This window comes from Grampus griseus (assembly GCF_964374135.1).
Source record: "Grampus griseus genome assembly, chromosome: 1".
Taxonomy (NCBI): domain Eukaryota; kingdom Metazoa; phylum Chordata; class Mammalia; order Artiodactyla; family Delphinidae; genus Grampus; species Grampus griseus.
The window spans coordinates 108,843,582-108,864,326 of NC_139017.1; the positions used below are offsets into that span (position 1 = coordinate 108,843,582).

Sequence of the window (20,745 nt, forward strand, 5' to 3'; positions counted from 1 at the left end):
ATGGGTTATCCTGAGGCACAAGTCATTTAGGAAAGACAGGTTATACCAGTTCACTTTTCAAGGGGCTTATCTGAGGGCTCCTGTGGTTTTAAGGATGCATATGTTTTGTCTTTAAAGTATTTAATTGTAGCTTGTCCTACTTTTCAAATTAGATGACATTTACAGGATGCAGTTTCACATTGTGGCTTAATATTTACAGTTAAATGGGAATACATTATAAGATTTAGTTCTAACACCCTTGAAGAGGACTGCACAGAGAAGTATTCCAAATGTTGAACAAGCAGCTTTCCAATGTTCAGCTGCATATCACAAAAGCTCATAAAATATTAAAATCTTTTCTGAAAGGTAACCAACTAAATAATTTATGAAAACAAAGGTTCAAGTCAGTGCAAGTAGAAAATGTCTGTTCTCTTTTTCTATACAAGGAAATATCCCAGGGCTGTAGTGGTTTTGGAATCAGATAGATGGGGTCTGAATTCCCCTTCACTTATTATGGTGACCTTGAGCAAGCTACTCTGCATATCCCAAATATGTAATAAGAGAAGCTGAAATAGTGAATATTCTAAAACATTATAAATTTCTAAATATTAGAAAATACATATGTACTTAGCAAAAGCCTCCTATTTATTACTTTGGTTGGAGGTGTGGGATGAGGTAAAAAATATTACCAATTGCCAGACACTGTTGGTTACGAGAAAACTAACAGAAAAAATTGCTCTGTTGAGGACATGCCTTCTTTGATTCCCAGGGCAGTGGTGATGTGGTCAGCTTTAGGCTGAAGCACTTTTTATTCAATTATTTATGGAACTGCATGGCAGACCATGTAGGTCTACACCAGAGGATCCCCATAAGGCAGTTTAGAGAGAGAGAACTGGGCAAATGCCAAGTTAAACTTGCCTTTGGTTCCACTAAGAACCAAGAATGGAAGACTGAGTAGCAGTGAGAAATGCACCCTACATTGCCTAGAAAATAACCATAAGATACCTAGATATTTCCCTTCTACTGCTGTTAGACTTAGCCCTCTGCCTCAACCTGCCCTGCCTTTCCCGCCTTTTCCTAGATTCAGTATGACCCCATCTCTAGTTTACCTCCCTGCTTACTAGAGCCCTGTTATCCCATAGTTATTTTATCTTTTGTGATAGTGCCGACACATAGTTGTTGATTCATGGGGCATCAGAATGATTTCCAAGTCACTGAGAAGCAAGTACAAACACTGGAAAATATATCCCTACCTCCTAGTTTTCATAGGAATCTGTTGATTAGAAACATATGAAAATTGAGGTAACTGTGGGAATAGGGTAGAAATTGTTAAAACACAAAAAGGATTTTACACAATATAGCTTATGTTCATATCTTGTCGCTGTCTTAATTATATGCATATGTAAGTTTTGAGGGCACTGTCTTCTTAGAATTACATTTTTATAAACTTATTGAAGTGTTATGCACATACAGAAAAGTGGGATTTGCATTTCTAAAGTCATTAAATAGTGTCACATAGCTATGACTGCCTACATTGCTGTTGTGACCCAAAATACTTCTTAAAAATTGGGAATTTATGCGTTAGAACATTCTCAACTTTAAAGTAACTTTAAGTTCAGTTGTGCCGTACAGCATCAGACTTAGTTCTGAATAATTCTTAGAACATTGCATAATATTTTATACTGGCCAATGTTCTATAGTTCCTGAACTCAACAAGATGACAAGTTGAATTAAGGATGAAGTTCAACCAAGACCTACCACCTTACATTTTTCTATTCATTTTAACATAGATATGCAACTTATGGTATTCTTAACAACTGTGTTAACTACAAAGAATAAAAAGATTTTGCAAACAAGAGTTGGAATGGAAACAATTTCTGAGATAGAGATCAAATTGTGTTTATAGACACCATTGGCAGCTTTATCATCAGCCATTTCCTGTGGGAATATTTCACTGGGACATAATTTTATGCCTTGACTATTCATTAAATAGCTTTGGTTCCACAGAATAAAAATAGTGTAGAACTATAAATAGTAATGTATGCAAATTGTAGTGTAACATTTCACTGTATTTTCCTAGATGAGAATTAAGATTATTTAACAAAGTATGTTCTTACACATCACTGAAAGAATTTTAAAACAACACTAATAGAGTATGGTCTAGTGGAGAGTCAGGCAATAGACTGGAAATTAAAGTCATTTGCTTCCTTCAAATTAAAGTTGACATTAGTTTTAAAATATTTATTCGTCATGTACAGTGTATAAGATGTTATACTCTATGAAGAATATAAAAGTCAAGTATAAATAGTCTCTGCCCTCAAGGAGTTTATGAATTTTCTTGTATGGGAGATAGGGTGCACCTTGTAAAAAACAAAAAATAATAAACATACTTTGAGTGGGTATGAATAAAGTACTATTGGAGTTTGGAGGAAGAGAGATTGTGCCCATGTGGAAGATCAGAGACGACTTCATGAAGAAGGCAGCTGAATGGAATCTTAGAGGATGGGTAAGATTTCTGCAAATAGAGATGCAGGTAAAATTATTCCAGGATGCAGAGCCTAGGTACTAATAAAGGAAGTATAGGTCAAAGCACATTTAGAGGCTGGAGCCTTTGACTGATAGGAAAAAAAAAAAAAAAAAAAAGGAACTTACATAGATATATATCGTTGAAAATAGGGTCAGTTAAATTCACTCATGCAAGCATTTGTTTATTCAACAAATATTTCTTGAGTACTTACTAGGTGCAAGTACTGTGCTAGGAGTTAGTAGTACACTTATGAGGTACTCGGACAAAGGCCCCTTCTAATACGTAAGCGCTAAAAAGTTTAACTCTGAAGTCAGATTGATTCTTATCAACCACAAACAGGTCCACTGCTCTGTGGCAACACAAGGTATTTTACAAATGTTACACAGAACATGGAATTTAATGCTTTTGAGAGAGAGTTGGTATTTCCAAATAACATTGTTTCTCAATTTCAACCCAATTGTTTTTCAACCCAGTTTTAATTAAAACAAAGTGTTAGGTGATGGGGGAGGCTATATTTGCGCCTCCGTTTTACAAGTTTTGGTTTATGCTACAATTAATTTTGTGTTAGCATGCATTAACAGGAAGGAAGGAAGGGAGGGAGGGAGGGAGGGAGGGAGGAAGGAAGGAAGCAAGAAAGAAAAATAGACTTTAAAAAGAGACACCAGTGGTGATTTTTTTGGGCAAAAGGGTTCTTCCTAATTGAAAAGGAATCTCTGAAAATTTCCTTTAAATGGGCAGCTCCCTGTACAAATTAAAATGATTCGGAACGTTTCTAGAACACACTTCACTAAGTGAGATACACCTGTACTCATACCTTATCCGTCAAAACAATCTTTGTTTTCTCTCAAGCTAGGACTTGCACTATAGGACACGCCTCGTGCAGTGGTGGCAATGCGGAGGGTGGTGAAGGTGACTGAGTGGCAGCCAGGAGGGCACGTTCCCTTTCTCCGTCTCCCCAACCAGAACTTTGCAGCCTCCAGCGCAGACTCACCTTCCCGCTCCTTCTTTTTCCCGCCTCGACTCTTACTGCAACCCCCCACGCCCCTCGGTACGCTCTCTCTGCATCCCTCGGTCTTCCTTAGCTCTCACCCACCTCCCTTCCCCGCCCTCCGCCTTGCCTCGCCCGACGCCCGCAGAGTAGCAGCCGGCAGCCCGCGCGCCCCGTTGCGGCCCGGGGCTCCGGGGCATGCGCTCTGCGGCGCCGCCGCCCTCCCCCACCCGTCCCGCGGCAGAGTTATGCCAAGAATGTGAGGAGCCCGCGAGGGCCAGTGTCGGTCATGGGGAGCCGCCGCCGCCGCCGCCGCGAGCGCGGCTTCCTCCCGAGCGGGACTCCGAGCTGTCCCCGCACCAGGGGCGAGCCTGGCTGCTGAGGCGGAGGGGGATGACGGACCCTTTGAGGAGGACGCTGTCCAAGCTCCCGGGGAGGCGGGGTCCTCGTGCCGCCGGGGGGCCCGGGCGCTGGGTGGCCACAGCAGCCACCGTGGCGGCCTCTTCGGCTGCCGAGGGAGATGCCGGGGGTGCTCCGGGCGGGCCCCTACGCGAGCGCGCCGGCGGAACCCGGCCGAGCCTGGAGCGACCGCCGCCGTCGCCTCAGGCGTGGGGTCCTGAGGCGCGGGTCCCGGGAGGGCGGCCGGAGAGGTCGGGGGCGCTCGGGCCTCGGCCGCGCGGCGGGAAGGAGGCCGCACCCTCGGGCCGCGGGCTCACTCGCGCCTCTCTGCACGCTCCGCCGGGCTCCGAGGGCAGCGTAGAGGACGAGGAGGACGACGCCGACTACTACGAGAACCTGCCCGGCGGCTCCCAGCCCGCGCCGGAGCCTGAGGGGGCGGAGGCGGAGCGGTGGCCCCCGCCTCCCCCGGCCGCTGGCTCCTCCCCAGGGGCGGAGGGCGGCCGTCTGGAGACAGGCAGGCTGCAGACCCAGTTGCGAGAGGCCTATTATCTGCTGATCCAGGCCATGCACGACCTGCCCCCTGACTCGGGCAGGCGGCAGGGCGACCGGGGCAGGGCGGATCGCGGCTGCCCTGCGGGAGCCCGGGCTCCGGGCCAGCCGCCTTCCCCCTGCGGCGCGGCGGCCCGCCGAGCCTGCCCCCGAGACTGCGAGCGGGGAGGCGGCGACTGCCCTTGGCAGCAGGTGTCCCCGCCCCGGTCGCCTCTGAGGGAGTCGGGGGGAGGCCGCCCGCGGACTCCTCGGATGCGGCTGCCCTGCAGCAGAAGCCTCGACAGCCTCCGCGTGGGTGCCAAGCCGCCTCCCTTACAGCGGTGGCGGAGCGACAGCTGGATCAGGTGCGGCGCGCGCGGGGAACCGGACGAGCCCCCGCCACGTGGAGGCGGGATGGACGGCTGGAGCGGAGGCAGCTCCCGGGCCGCGGCGCCCTCCGGCCTCCGGCCTCCCAGCTCCGAGGACCCCCGCCGCTCCTCGGGAAGCCGCAGCAAAGAAGACGGCCAGGAGGGGCTCCCCTTCCTCAAACCGACCGCGGTGACAGTCAAGAAGCTGCAGAAGTGGATGTACAAAGGACGCCTGCTGTCTCTGGGAATGAAGGGTCGCGCTCGTAGGACACCCCCCGAAGTCACCCGAGCGCAGGCAACGTCTCCAAATCTGGGCGCTTTGAAAATGCGGGAAAGCCAAGTCGTCTCGGTGCCGCCAGACCAAAGGATTACGCTGACAGGTAGGATACCTTGCAATCAAAATGTGTTTACAGACCGGGCTTCTGTCTTAAGAGCGAAGAAGAAGGTATGGTTTTGCAGACTACGGTACGTGTCGGTGCCAAAGTGAGGGTCACGTCAGTGGCAGCCTAATGCCATTTCCAGGTTACCTAGTATAATGCCTTATCTCGGGTTTGTTTGTTTATTTGTTTGTTTTTTTTAAGACAGTGGCATGAGGAACTTGGGGTTTTTGTTTTTTCTTCTCTAAGAACCAGTGTACCTAGTTCTAAGCGCAACAGTGAGTAAAGGTTAAGTTCACCACACTTTGCTTTTCAGTCTCGGCTTAAGAGTTGGCCGGCGCTGCCTTGACTTTTATTCTTTGTAGCTCTGGGCTAATCTGTAGACTTTTGTGGAGTTTGTGAATTTGAATTTGATCCAAGTTAGACTTTATGGGCTTCATAAACTGTCATTTTACTCATTACACCTCCCGGTCAGAAGCGTTTGTGTACACAGATACACACAACCAAAACCCAAAACCCAACCAAACCGAGAAAACTATCATGGTAATACTTCTTTTTAGTCAGGTAGGATTTCACGTTTCTTCTCTTCACCTTTCCCTCCCCTCCCCCTCCCCCCCTAAAAACATAACAATGTAGGTAATCTTATTATTGTGGAAAATGAAGGGCACTTGGATTTTAATCAGAAGAAAAGTATGTCTTATGTACTTTTTAAGAAAGTGTAGGCAGTTAAAGGAATTTGTAAAAAGTATATTTGTCCTAATAATAGGATTTTACTCCCTATTTTATATGTGTGTGATTTTTAGTTTTCACTGAAGGTTTAAGTTATCCATTCTAGAAATCTCTTATGTTGTAAATAGTAAAAGAATTCTCTTGTGAAAGAAGTACCTTTAAACTGAGCCAAAAACAACATGATCTTTCGGACTACACTTTTAAAGACTTTTAGTGAACATAATGACTTACATATCAGTAATACTTTAAAAAATATTAAATGCTGAAATGTAAAAGTATTCACAGTACTTGGCAGTTTCTCTGTTAAGAATTACAAATCCTACAGGACTAGGTTTGTACACATTAACTTTTTAAACCAATAAACACAAAACGGGGAGAAACAAAGTTCACAAAACTTTTTATTACACAATGAGGACAAATCAAATAATTCACTTCAAGTGTATACAAAATGAGAAGTTCTTTTGAATCTATAAATCTCTAACCCACACCTGTCAATTTCCCTCAAATTTATTCCATTCCACCTGAATAAAAAGATAGTAGAATGTAAATTTTTGTGAAGAGAGGTGTACTTTATGCTAAGTTTATATTAAAATATGCATTTCCAGTAGTAAAGTATTTATAATCATTTATTACGTTTTAGTGCTATTATATCTTTACCTCCACTGATTTTGGTTCAGTTAACTCTTTTTAAGACAGTTAATTTTTAGCCATAACAAAAATCTGTATAAAACTTCAGTAAAATATGTATTACCCTTTTGTTGCAAAGGTTAGACATTACTATCTGATGGCTTTTAACACCCTCAGTTGTTGTGTAAACATTGAAGTGTTTTAAAAGTAATAATAACTGTAGTAACTCTTAGGAATGAATTCATTGAATTTTTCATTGAGAAACTAATTAAATGAAACCAATTTTAAAAGAAATTAAATGACACATTAGAATTATTATGTGATGGTATTTTAGATATTTCACAAGAAATCTAAACAAAAGCTTAGATAATCTCTGGTTTTAAAAACTTTCTCAGATGTTATTTCCTTTCAAATCATCAGTTCATCTTTTAGGAAAGATAAAAATAATTTGTGCAATGTTTATATATCTAGTATAGATTTGAAGAGTTAATTTTTTTTAAACTGTTTTTTATGAAGGTTATTTGAACTTATTAAAACCATTCTGAATACTTTGTGGGGTTTTCATATAATCTTTATTACTTCCCTCCCCTCCCCGCTCCATGGAGGTATGACAGCTGTTATTGCACAACAACAGCAAAAGCAAAGAAGGGGTTAAGTAGTTTGCCCAATGTCACTTAAACTAGTATTTGGTTTATGTATACTAGTATATAGATTCAAACTATTATGTGGATTCAAACTCAGGTCTTTATGACTCCAAAACCCCTATTTATATAAGGTCAAAGGGACTCTAAATTTCTTTAGAGGTTTGATCCAGTTAATTCTATTAAATTGCTTGGACTGAGGAGATGGATGGAATTTCAACAAGATTTAGAGGGGTAAGTAACTTCCTCAAAGTTGCAAAGAAGATGGGGGAATCCTAGAATAGGTTTAAAGTCTTTCTTTTAGTCAATTGCTTTATCCATCTTAAACCTTTACCTTTAAATGTTTAGTTCAAATTGTTTACTTGGATTCTACTTTTAATCATGTTTTCTAAAAAGTTAACTGGGCAGTCCCGATGAAGCAGTACATTCTTGGTTGTATAAAGATGTTAAATAGCTCAGAAGGGGACTTCCCTGGTGGTGCAGTGGTTAAGAATCTGCCTGCCAGTGTTGGGGACACAGATTCCAGCCCTGGTCCGGGAAGATCTCACATGCTGCGGAGCAACTAAGCCCGTGCGCCACAACTACTGAGCCTGTGCTCTAGAGCCCGCGAGCCACAACTACTGAGCCTGCCTGCCACAGTTACTGAAGCCCACACGCCTAGAGCCTGTGCTCCGCAACAAGAGAAGCCACCACAGTGAGAAGCCCGTGCACTGCAACGAAGAGTAGCCGCCTGCTCGCCACAACTAGAGAAAGCCCGCGCCAACAACGAAGACCCAATGCAGCCAAAAATAAATATAAATAAATAAATAAATGTATTAAAAAAAACAGCTTAGAAGGTTTATATCACATTTTTCTGTACAATATTATTTGTGGCGATGTTTTCTTTCAAAATAGTTATAGTTAGAATTTATAACACAGAATAACTATATAAGGAGCTAGAAATACCTAATCTACTTAGGTGTTTTGGAAATTTTTGAAGCTATATGACAAATGGAAGCCAAAATGATATTCAGTTTTGATTTCTGGCTCCTACTAAGAACCACTAAAACTTTTGATAGTATAATACTGCCAATGATTTGATGCAGTTGGGAATGTAGTGCTCACAGATTGACCAATTTGTTACTAACTGAGATGATTATTTAAGAAATCTAAAGTCATTACACATAGTAAATATTGTAAAGTTTCTTCAAGCCTTAAGGTTACAAAGGAATTTTAATCTATTTGCTGACTATACTTCATTATAACTCTTTATAAATAAGTTTTAATTAGCATATAGTACTCAAAAATAAATCGGAAAGCACTGGGTTGAGCTATTTTGGCCTTTTACTGCTTTAAAAATAATTAGCCTACTTTGACTCTACTCTTCTTGCTCTGTGATCTGTGAAAGAAAAAAAAATTTGGGCATGTAATATTCTGTTCAAAATCTTTAGACAGTTCTTTAAAGGTAGTATTAAATAGCTGGTATGATCTTGTGCATTATATCTTAAAGTGAAGTTGACACTGTTAATGCAGATTTCTGTCTATTCCCTTCTCAAGTATTTGTAGCTTCAATTTCTTAACTTTATGAGCTACATTATCTGTATGAATTTTTCCGACAAATTCTTTTATGCATTAGCCCTTTCAAGACTAGTAACTATAGGCAAATACTTTCTGAGTGTCTTCTAGCTCTAAATTCTTCTGTTAGAAATTCTGCCATCGTGGCCCCAGAAGCAAGTGAGTCCATTTTTTTGTTTTTGTTTTTTGTTTTGGGAAGAGTGCCATAAAACATTGGAGTTGCTGGTGGCAGGAAAACATTGAGAGTTACAAATTCAGCAGAAAATAGTGTTGTGTTGATTTTTGAAAGTCCTCCATTTCTAAGTGGTGTTTATGTTTTGAGAATCCTAAGGCTGTTTTCCAGACCTTTGCCACTCAACATGTGGTTCGCAGTTATAGAGCAGAGCTTTTCAAACTTAATGTGTATATGAATTCTCTGAAAGTCTTGTTAAAATGAAGATTTAATATGTATGGGGGTGGGACCTTGAGATTCTGCATTTTAACGAACTCGCAGTGTAGATGCTGCTGTTTGGTACACACTTTGAGTAGTAGGCTCTAGAATTCTCAGTATCTCAATCACCTATCTTGATACATTTTAAAAAGTTTTGAAAAAGCATTCTACTTTATTCTGATACTTGATACTTAAACTAACCCCTATTAGAGCAAAGCACTTGAGCTCTTTCTGCTTCAGTTTTATGTGTATGAATTTATACTTACTACTTATGTATGACAAGTTTAAGCAGATCCCTCCATGTTAGTCTCATCTTGCACCAACAAAAGTGAGATTTTAGAATCTGCAAGAGAGAATGCCATATAGTGTAATGGCTAATAGAATAGAGATTCTGGGTTTCTGATCAAATCTACCACTTACCAGCCTTATGACCTTGGACAAGTTACTCAGCTCTGCATAGCCTCAGTCCTCAGGTTGCTGTGATGATGAAAAAAGATAATCCATTTGGTACCATGCCTGGCACTTAGCTGTTATCAAGAGAAAGGCAAGCAGGCTTTGTGAAAATATATTAGGATTCTGGATAGAGAGTGAAATGATCTGAAGTTGAGAAGGACTGCTTTAGGGAGCATTGGGAATTGAACTAGAGGACACCACTTTAGGAGCACTTATTTATTCTACTCATCTTTTCTTCTGTGCTTCTTTTCTCTTGTTCCTCCTCATTACTTTCAGGGAACTGAAAAGCGTCTCAAAGTTTCCTTCTCTACTTTCCTGTCCCCAAAGCTAGCACACAGCTTTTTTCTTAAGAGTTTTTATTGCTAGTCACAAGGGAGGAAAAATAAAAGATAGAAAAATACCTTTTTTCTTTTCATTGTACCCCTCTCCTCATTTAGATTTATCTGGGAAAGATAAAGACATACATATAAACACACTCATATGTAAACCTAAGGCTTAAGTTTATTCTAGTAATTTCATTTGGGCTGCCAAGCTTGACTCTATAAGCAGGGCTGCTTTTATTTATTTAAGCTCAAATACATTGTTCATAAGAATGCTTTTATTTAGGATTTTTAAAAGAGAAGTAAGCTAAAACAACAGTTTGTTTTTGCAGTAGAATGTTTTAAATGATGAAAAGATGTTGTAAATACTGTACATTTTCAATGAGGGCTGCAGTACATAATTTCCCAGAAAGTTTGCTGTTGATTTTGATCTGGGGCACTAGTTAAATGTTTAGTAATAGTAACTCATCTAGATTTATTATGAAATACGTAATAGTTGAGAACACAAAATTGGCTTGAGTAGTTCACCACTATGTAAATATTTTTCTGAGTGAAAAACTTTTAATTGCTACTTCCGCATTCTCTTACAGATTTTCAAGGAAAATGACTTTAATTAGTCTGATAGTTATACCATAACGTGTATAGTTGCAAGAGAATAAAGACTTTTTTGCCTTGCAACTTTGCACACTTATTTTTATATCTTTTTTACTTTTGTCTTCTTTCAACATATAAATGTCAAAATATATATATACACACACACATATATATAAAATTTGAAGCTAAAGGTAACTTTTACATTTATGCCAGTAAGGTTTAACATTAATTTTAGCATAAATGGGGAGTGAGGAGAAGATGGTAAATAGTTTTCCATTTCTGTGTAACTTATATTCATATGCATCCATTTAATTAACTGAGATAAAAATGAAATGCTTTAAGTTATATATAAATAATTGCCCAAGTAAAATTTTCTACCTTGAATAATGTGTCGCTTATATTCAGTTTTAATAACGGAATAAATTTGGTTTTTATCAGAACGTATAATAATGTACTTCTTTATCTCTAAATTTAAACTTCAGCATTATGTGTTTTTAAATATTCAGCAATAGCAAGCAGACTGTTTCATCTCAAGTTTATGTAGTTTGTAGTTTCATGAAAAATAGTTGTATTGTGTCTCACGATGTAATTATTCCTTTTAATATTACATATTCATTACATATCAATAGATGTGTCGGTTTAAATATGGGATACTGGTAGCTTTATTTTTCTCATTGTAGTTCCTTGGAATATAGTACAAGTAGAAGCATGTTTATTTCATTTACAATGTACATCAAAAAACTCTGAAAGGGGCTTCCCTGGTGGCTCAGTGGTTGAGAGTCCGCCTGCCGATGCAGGGGACACGGGTTCGTGCCCTGCGCTGGGAAGATCCCTCATGTCGCGGAGTGGCTGGGCCCGTGAGCCATGGCCGCTGAGCCTGCGCGTCCGGAGCCTGTGCTCCGCGGCGCGAGAGAGGCCCGCGTACCGCAAAAAAAAAAAAAAAAAAAAAAAAAAAAATTATAGTAGGTCCTTTTTTTTTTTGCTGTATGCGGGCCTCTTACTGTTGTGGCCTCTCCCGTTGCGGAGTACAGGCTCTGGACCCGCAGGCTCAGTGGCCATGGCTCACTGGCTCACGGGCCCAGCCGCAACGGGGCACGAGCCCGTGTCCCCCGCATCGGCAGGTGGACTCTCAACCACTGCGCCACTAGGGAAACCCGTAGGTCCTTTTTTTTTTTTTTAGAAAAAAAAGGTCTATAATCAGTTTAGTTTTTTTTGTTGTTGTAGAAGTAAAGTTGATTTACAATGTTATGTTAGTTTCAGGTATACAGCACAGAGATTCAGTTTTATATATATATATATATATATATTCTTTTTCAGATTCTTTTCCCTTATAGGTTATTACAAAATATTAAGTATAGTTCCCTGTGTTATAACGTAGGTCCTTGTTTGCCTATTTCATACATAGTCATGGATGTCTGTTAATTGCAAACTCCTAATTTATCCCCCCCACTTTCCCCTTTGGTAATCGTAAGTTTGTTTTCTATGTCTGTGAGTCTGTTTCTGTTTTGGAAATAAGTTCATTTGTATCTTTTTTTAGATTCCACATAAAAGTGATATCGTATGATATTTGTCTTTGTCAGACTTACTTCACTTAGTATAATAATCTAGTCTATAGTCCATCCATGTTGCTGCAAATGACATTATTTCATTCTTTTTTATGGCTAAGTAATATTCCATTGTGTGTATATATATATATATATATATATATATATATATATATATATACACACACACACAGACACACACACCACATCTTCTTTATCCATTCATCTGTCAATGGACACTTAGGTTGCTTCCATATCTTGGCTATTGTAAATAGTGCTGCTATGAACATTGGGGTGCAGGTGTCTTTTTGAATTAGAGGTTTTGCCTTTTCTGGATATATGTCCAGGACAGTTCTTAATTTTAAGTGTAAAGAAGACAGAACCATAGAAAGACTCTTGAATCTTCAGGTTTCATTAGTTAAATTAAATCAAATCAAGATATTTATTGACTATTTGTTACATGTTTGCATGTTAAATCCTGGAGAGTGGAGGTGGGTATCCTTTAGTTAGTAGCCCAGGTGTACTACAAACTTTGGAGTCAGAAGAGTTTGTTTTGAGTGCTGCCTCTTCCATTTACCAACAGTTGATCTCAGGCAAGTTACTTGACTTTTCTGAGTAGTTTTCTAAGTATTTCAAACATTATTTTACTTAATCCCAGGAGCCACCCTATAAAGTTAACTTGGTGGATATTATCATAATGCTCAAGAGGGACACCTACTTCCCTACTTTTAGTGGGTAGCATGGTGTAGGGGAGACAGGTGAGAGCAAGGATTTTAAGGTTAGACAGGCTTAAATTTGAATTATATGGCTAGCACTTTGGCCATATTCCACATATGTTCGAGGCTCATGGAAATAATCACTACCTGTCTCAGAATTGTTGTGGAGGTTAAAGGAGGTTAAGGGCTTTCTTACTGCTTTATCTCTTGTTCCTGCCGCATAATAGGCGCTCAATAAATATTTCTTGAGTAAATAAATATCTGCCATAGTAGACATTCATGAGAGGTTCCTTCCCTTCTGATTCTTAGTCTGTTCCTCTATTCCTGCCTCTGGAACTATTGAACTTGAAACCCAGTTTGTGTTTAAGGTTTTGTTTTGTTTTTAAATTAATCTGCTTGATTAGGTATTTAGGGTTATAAAAAGGACAAATTTACTTTTTTTTTTTTTTTTTTTTTGCGGTACGCCGGCCTCTCACTGTTGTGGCCTCTCCCGCTGCGAAGCACAGGCTCCGGACGCTCAGGCTCAGCGGCCATGGTTCACGGGCCCAGCCGCTCCGCGGCACGTGGGATCCTCCCGGACTGGGGCACGAACCCGTGTCTCCTGCATCGGCTGGTGGACTCTCAACCACTCGGCCACCAGGGAAGCCCCCAAACTTACATTTTTAAATGATTTTTTTTTCAGTAGAAGGGAGATTCCTGAAAACCTTTAGTATGCATGAACCTAATTTTTTGGTTGTTATTAAGCTCCTCAGAGTTTAATGTGTTTTTATCACTCTCTGTTACTGGACTATTATATTTTACTTGCTGTAATACTAAAATGAATCAACCAAATACACACTCAAAGTAGCATAGACCATAAATTACAAACCTGACATGATCTTAAATTAGAAATGTGGTTTTGTTTTAATTATCTATGTGTAGTGAGTTAATTTATGATATATATTTATTTAGCTTATTGACTGTCATTGAAGCCGGGAAGCCGGCTTTATGTAACTCTTTGGAAGTGCAAAAAATTTTCCCCTTTATATGGAATTAATGTTACATATACATTTTTAGAGTCTTATCACATTATATTAATACATACACATATCTAAGTATTTGACATCCTCCATTGGGCTATGAATTCCTTAAGAGCAGGGGCTATTTTGTTCATTCTTGTATTCTTGCTGCTCAAGTTTGTGCCTGTCAATAATATAGCTGTGTTGTGCTTGTTGTGAGACAGGATACCTGGTCCTAATCAAGGGCCTCCTTGGGGACTTTTATTTTTAATTTTGCCCTAGATATTTAGAACTTAAACTCTGCATAAGTTGCTACTGCACTATATGGTTAGGAAACAGATGTTATTTTGAAATTTTAATAATCAGTAAGACATTCAGTAATAAGTAAGGCACAATTGTTTTGAAAGATTTATTCAAAGTTAATCTTTGTATGAAAAGGTAGTAATCTTACTTGTGTTTTACAAAGTCCTTGTAGCAGTGAGTTTAAAATTACTCAAATATTAATTAAAGGCATACTGTGTATAAAGCATTCTATACAAGCTTTTTATAAAGCATGTTTTGCTTAGGGTAAAGCTTTTTTAGCCCTATGATATTTATAAAGGCAGTCTCAGAGATTGTTTATCCTTTTTCTTAGAATTCTTATGATACCTATACTAGCAGTCTGATATCTAAATAATAGAAATCATGTTTAGGTGGAAAATCCAAAATTTGTCTTGTTCAATTTTTGTCTCTGAATGTGATTAATATTACTTTTCTTTCTTTTTATCTTTTTAAAAATAGTATATATATATATTTTTAAATAATTTTATTTATTTTTATTTTTGGCTGCATTGGGTCTTCGTTGCTGCACGCGGGCTTTCTCTAGTTGTGGTGAGGGGGACTACCCTTCGTTGCGGTGTGGGAGCTTCTCATTGTCATGGCTTCTCTTGTTGCAGAGCACGGGCTCTAGGTGCGTGGTCTTCAATAGATGTGGCACGCGGGCTCAGTAGTTGTGGTTCGCGGGCTCTAGAGCGCAGGCTCAGTAGTTGTGGTGCACGGGCTTAGTTGCTCCATGGCATGTGGGATCTTCCCGGACCAGGGCTCGAACCCGCATCCCCTGCATTGGCAGGTGGACCCTTAACCACTGCGCCACCAGGGAAGCCCCTAAAAATAGTATTTTAATAACTGGTCTTAAGTGACATGCCTTTCTTGGTATGCCAGGCATTATATTCTGCCTTCTTTTTTCTTTGAAACAGACTTATTTGAAAATGTCTATGAGTCTTCAATGAAGAGAAGAGAACTTGAAGATCTGAAGGATGATATTGGCTTCAGGGGTCATAAGCCACTTAATAGCATCACTGTGTCAAAGAAACGCAATTGGCTATATCAGAGTACTCTGAGATCTTTTAATTTGGAAGACGAAAATAAGAAATGCCAAGATATAAGTCATTTATCCATCTCACCCGTTTCTCTACCTAAACTGCAGCTGTCACGACCTTTCCTCAAATCATCTGAAGAATATTGTACGTATATGGTGTGTACTGCTACAAATTCTTCATTATCAAGAGACTGTTCATTAGATTTTAATGAGGAAAATGATGCAGATGATGAAGGAGAAATATGGTACAACCCCATTCCTGAGGATGATGACTTTGGTATTTCAAATGCCTTGAGTTTTGGGGAGGCAGACTCTGCTGTTCTGAAGTTTCCTGATGTCGGTTTGAGAGTATTATCTGGTAGTGACCTAATGAAAGAAGAGCAGCACACTGAAGACTTGCTGTGCTCTTCTGAACACACAGGCAATGTTCAGACCACACAGTCAAATGAAATAAATCCTATAGATTCCATCTATTCCACAGAGTTTGTGGAGCAGTACAAGCAAAGGCATGGACACAAGACACAAGAAGGTATAATAGTAGAGGAGAGTCCCACGGTGAAATCTCCTTTTGCAGGTAAAGATGATCATATATCTGCCTTTTCTTCTTCCATTTTTCAATTCTTTGGCAGTATCTAAAACTAAATATAAATGTCTATTGTAGCTATGTACTTTTCCTTACAAAGTGAGTATATTTTCATGAAAATAAAACTGAAAAAGGTTTATAAACATTTTTATGTACATGGTGGTTTAATTATTCCTATTACAGACTTGGTTTTGTAAGGGGTGAAGGAGCTGGGGTAGTCCTACACCAACTTTTAGTGTGTATGGTGTGGTTTTAGTATGTCTATCCTTTGAGGCAGTAATTACTTTTCTCTTAGTTGAAAGAATGGAGTCACAGGGACTGGAAGAGATATATTCTTCATGTATGTCTTGTTTTGCTTAATTCATTTATTTATTCTTTCATTCATTCACACCTGGTCTGGCCACAAATGAAAAATTGTATATTCAGTATACTAGCAGTCATTAGTTTTCACTTTTGTGCCTACATTTCCTCAGAAACAAAGGAAAGGAAGAAGAGAAAAAGAAAGGAGAGGTAGAAGTAAAGAACTTGCAAATAGGTGCTACAATAGATATGGAACCCAGAAAGGAAATAATTGAAGTTTGATGTGTATTAGTTTGAACCATATGAAACTGCCAATATTTAACAGTTTTTGGTCTGAAAACAAAAACAAAAACAAAAACCTGGCAATTCATATAGTTCAACCTAATGGTGTTATTTTCCCTTGATTGCCTTGATTTCTGGTGTGCTTCTTTTTAAATTTAGTCTCAGACACACTACCCAAGAAAACACTACCTAAGCACTTTTAGTTGCAGTTATTAAATGTTGAATAGAAAGCAGTTCTATATAATGAGTCATTTTAATTTATAAAATTTCAAATGATACAGAGTAGTCAAAGATGTGGGGTATAGAAGATGCTGTTAGTACTTGTCCATATCCCTTGGGTTTTATTACTTATTTAAATGGAGGCGGCCTACTTCCAAAAATCAGTATCTGCATCTCTACTTGAGGACTCCTTCCAAAGTGTTAGAGAGTCTCCTGCAGGACATCCTGGGAGTGCCCCTCAACAAGTGACTGACAGGAGTTGGTATAGGCCTACCCCAGCTCCCTCCACACTTGGGTGGGATAATTGTATATTGTTTCCCAGAGTTTTCTCATGAAGTTAAGCTCCAGGTGCCCATACTGGTAGCAGGCTTGATAATTCACCTTGAATTTTCTCCTGAATTTTCTCACTTTCTTGCTGATCTTTTTGTACTTTACAAGTAATCTACTTGCATTTGGATCCTTTTCTCAGGGGTATGAGGAGAAGGAGTAAATATTATATTGATAAGAAAAAAAGTGAGTTAAAAAACAGTGTGAACTGTATGATGTCAATTTTGAAAGAAACAATGAAAAGCTGTCCTGGAACTGTTAATGCTTGACCCATCCTTACCCCCTGTGTTGGGATTAAAATTGTGTGTGTGCATTTCTAATTGTAGTCTGATTTTCCAGAGCAAATGTGTGTTTCTTTTGTAATATGGATGGGAAGAGGAATAAATAGTCTATAAAATAATAGTTTGGAACAGAGGTTGTGATCAGGATGGAGTGATGAGGAAGGCTTGCAGGAGTAGGGCAGACAGATAGTGATGGGTCTGGAATGGTGCAGAAAAGGCAAGAGGGCATAAGTATAAGAGCAACATTAGAGAGCCAGTGTCTGTAAAGTGATATACACTTTAAGTATTGTCTTTAAACTTTATTATTTTATGTTTGTGGCAAATTGTGAATCTGTAAAGACTGACAGACATTACCAAAAAAACAAAAAAACCACCCAAATTTGAAAGTACAGTAGGGCTGCCAATTATGTCTCCTTTCTTACTGTTATTCTTCTCTTAAGTATATTATTACAACAAGCACGTTCCTAAGTTGACCAAAGGAAGTATTTGGACAGTTCGTTTATATGTCATCTTTTTGCTTTAGTTTGATCAGAAAGGTCATTTACCTAAAGTGGTATGTTTTCTTTAGCAACATTGGCAGAAATCTGTTGAGAAATAGGCAAAGAGAATGGTTGAATTTCAAAATAATTTTTTGTTTAAGAAATAGGAAAGCTTAAGTATTTTTAATATGAATGACAATTTTATGATCATCCTAACACAGTTGTAACTTGTTTTTTCCCTTTTAACTTCTGGTTGTTTATGTATCTTTTACCTAGTTGCTGACATAGTGGACTATTTTTGGGTTTTGCTAATTTCACTTGCTATCTATATTTTGTGTTGTTACATGTAGATTAATCTTATGATTGTTTCCCTATTTTTAAAGTATTTAATTGAGTTGATGTGCCCTAATCTGTTTGACTGGTTCCTTAATGTTGGGTGTTAATAGACTCCACTACTGTTGCAGTGATCTTTATCATGATCTATTTTGCTTCATTAGGATCCATTACTAGTATCTTTACTTGGTCTTTTTAGCTGGTAACTATTATAGGTAATTTCTATATTGTAATTCCTGAAAGGTTCACCAATTTATAGACAATTAACAATTGGTTAATTCATTTATTCAATAAACACTGAGTTTCTGGTATGTGCCAGTTACTGCTCTAGATGCTGAAGGAGTGTGCCAGTTTCGATTGATTCAAGCCTGGTTCATGAATTTATATTTAAAGATTTTCATTTTATGTTTTCCCCTTATAAGCTGTAGCTAATCTGTGATTTGGTTAGTATAATTTTGGTTTAATTTTAAGTGATTGTTCAAATTGGTCATATTTCAGCTCTTGGATTTTATAAAAACAAAGCATTTAAAAAAAATAAATTCAGTCTTGTCTGCAGGAGAAATTGCTAACAAATACAGTATTTCATTTTAATAATTAGGTAAGGACTTCAGTAGGAGATATTTAATGCATAATATGTAAAAAAGTCAGTATGTTAGATTAACTCTTTATTGATTTAATAAAACCTAGAGCAATTTCATATACTGAGTAGCTTTTTTAGGTCATGACAAAATAGATTGTAGACTACAGTAGGACTCTGGCTACTATAGAATGTTTTAGACCAGGAAACCAGTAGAATTGTACTACAATTTACAGTACAAGGGAACGCTTTGTCTAGTTTATCAAACACTCCATTTCTTATTAGCTGCTTACCAGAAAAGCCCAGCAGGCATACTTAAAATAGTCCTTTCTCTACAAAGAAACTACTTTGTCAATAGGACACATTGAAGGGTGGAGGGAGAATACTATATTAATACTTTAAAGAAAGGTCATTTAATCTACTGATTTTTGAAATGAATAAACACTTTTTTCTCATTTTAGTTGTCAAATGTAGTATTACATAGAGTAACCTCTGATATTAGGGTCATTAAGGATCTTTATAAGGAATTATTAAAGTATTTTGTTCTATTAATTGGAAAATTTACTAGGAACAGGTTCAGATTTTTAAATGAAATTGATTAGTCTTTACATTCTTTTATTTTGGGGGGGGATTGAAAGTTTAAGGTTAAATGGAATATTTTAACTTCTTAATAATAGTTGAGAAAAGGTATCTGAAAATCAGTTTGATGTATATGTATGGACAGAAAATTGTTTAAAAGGATGGAGAGACTGAAAGCGTAGTACTTTAGAGCATAGATTCTGAAAGCCTGTGTTTAGGTTTGAGTCCTGATTCTTCCACTTACCAGCTTTGTGATCTTAGACAAATTAGCTCATGCATGAGGTTCCTTACCTGGAGAATGGGGTGGTAATGGTATCTTAACTCTTAAGGTTATTATGAGAGTTAAATGAGGGTCTGCTCATACTAATTATTAAATTAATTTTTCACACTTTGTCTAGCTCAGTAAATGTTGGCTGGTATTAAATTTAATAATAACTAAATATTAATAATTTAATAATAACAATATAAACTACTTTTAATATTATTTTCACCACAATATTTACCATGATTAATCTCCTGGTAGTGTGGTTTTACAGTGGTTAATCTCTTGGCAATGTGGGCTATTATTTACTTTATTTGTACTTTTTTGAATTTTTAAAAAACGTTTTATTGTAAACCTGAGTAATTTTGACATTTAGGAAAAAATAAAACTATTTTTGTGTGGAGAAGAATTCGAAAGAATTTTAACACTTTACTCTTTATGAAAATTGAAAATTATAAGAAAACATACTTTATCTCTGTACTGTCATTTAATATATTAAAATAGCAAAGAAACGCCCTAATTTAGCTTTTGAAGTTCTACGGAATTATTGCATAAAGATAATACAAGAAAGAAAATGTCTATACATTTAAAAAATTATTCAGGTAGGTTTATGATATTCATTATTCAGTTATTCTTGATTAACTAGAGTTCATTCTATATAATCTTTGGTGATATGTTCTAATACAATTTTTTTTGCGGTACGTGGGCCTCTCGCTGCTGTGGCCTCTCCCGTTGTGGAGCACAGGCTCTGGACGCGCAGGCTCAGCGGCCATGGCTCATGGGCCCAGCCGCTCCGCGGCATGTTGTATCTTCGCGGACCGGGGCACGAACCCGTGTTCCCTGCATCGGCAGGCGGACTCTCAACCACTGTGCCACCAGGGAAGCCCGTTCTAATAGAATTTTAGAGCCAATTAAGTTGGCTCTTAGTTGTCAAAATTATACACTTGTTTGGTTTTTAACTTTTTTTTTTAACCAGCAATGCTATGTGATGAAATTTAGTTTTTAGACTATTGTAAATATAGAGGAATCATTCTTATATTAGGTAGAATTTATAAATAAACGTATTAAAATGGGAAACATGTTGAAATTAATGTTTTAATATGTTAAAATGAACATATTAAAATAGGAAGCTTTCCTAGTTTTTTCTGATATTCACTGTTTACAGTTATAAACACATGCTCACTGAAGTATATTGCAGTGGGAAAGATTTAAAAGGAACCTATATTACCTTTCCTCCAAAGCGTCAGAATAGAAGGGCAGATGGAGAGGGAGATATTTCTTTCCACCGGAAGCCATTTGTAGATCTTGATATTCAGCTTGAACATGGTAATGGAGATTCATCTAAACTTTTGACTAAATCTCACCCTTAAGATGAGACAGGGAAGAATTTGTGT

The 20,745-nt window shown here is 38.4% G+C and overlaps 1 protein-coding gene across 1 annotated transcript in view; it reads left to right on the top strand.

The window, feature by feature from the left end:
* The first annotated feature begins 4,442 nt into the window (after nucleotides 1-4,442).
* The window catches only part of SYDE2 (synapse defective Rho GTPase homolog 2), a 36,700-nt gene continuing 20,397 nt past the window's right edge, over nucleotides 4,443-20,745 (top strand). Inside the window, exons 1-2 of the mRNA XM_082669847.1 lie at nucleotides 4,443-5,169; nucleotides 15,008-15,703. Coding sequence (XP_082525973.1) covers nucleotides 4,458-5,169; nucleotides 15,008-15,703 — 1,408 coding nt within the window. The 5' untranslated portion in view covers nucleotides 4,443-4,457. The remainder of the gene's footprint in view (nucleotides 5,170-15,007; nucleotides 15,704-20,745) is intronic.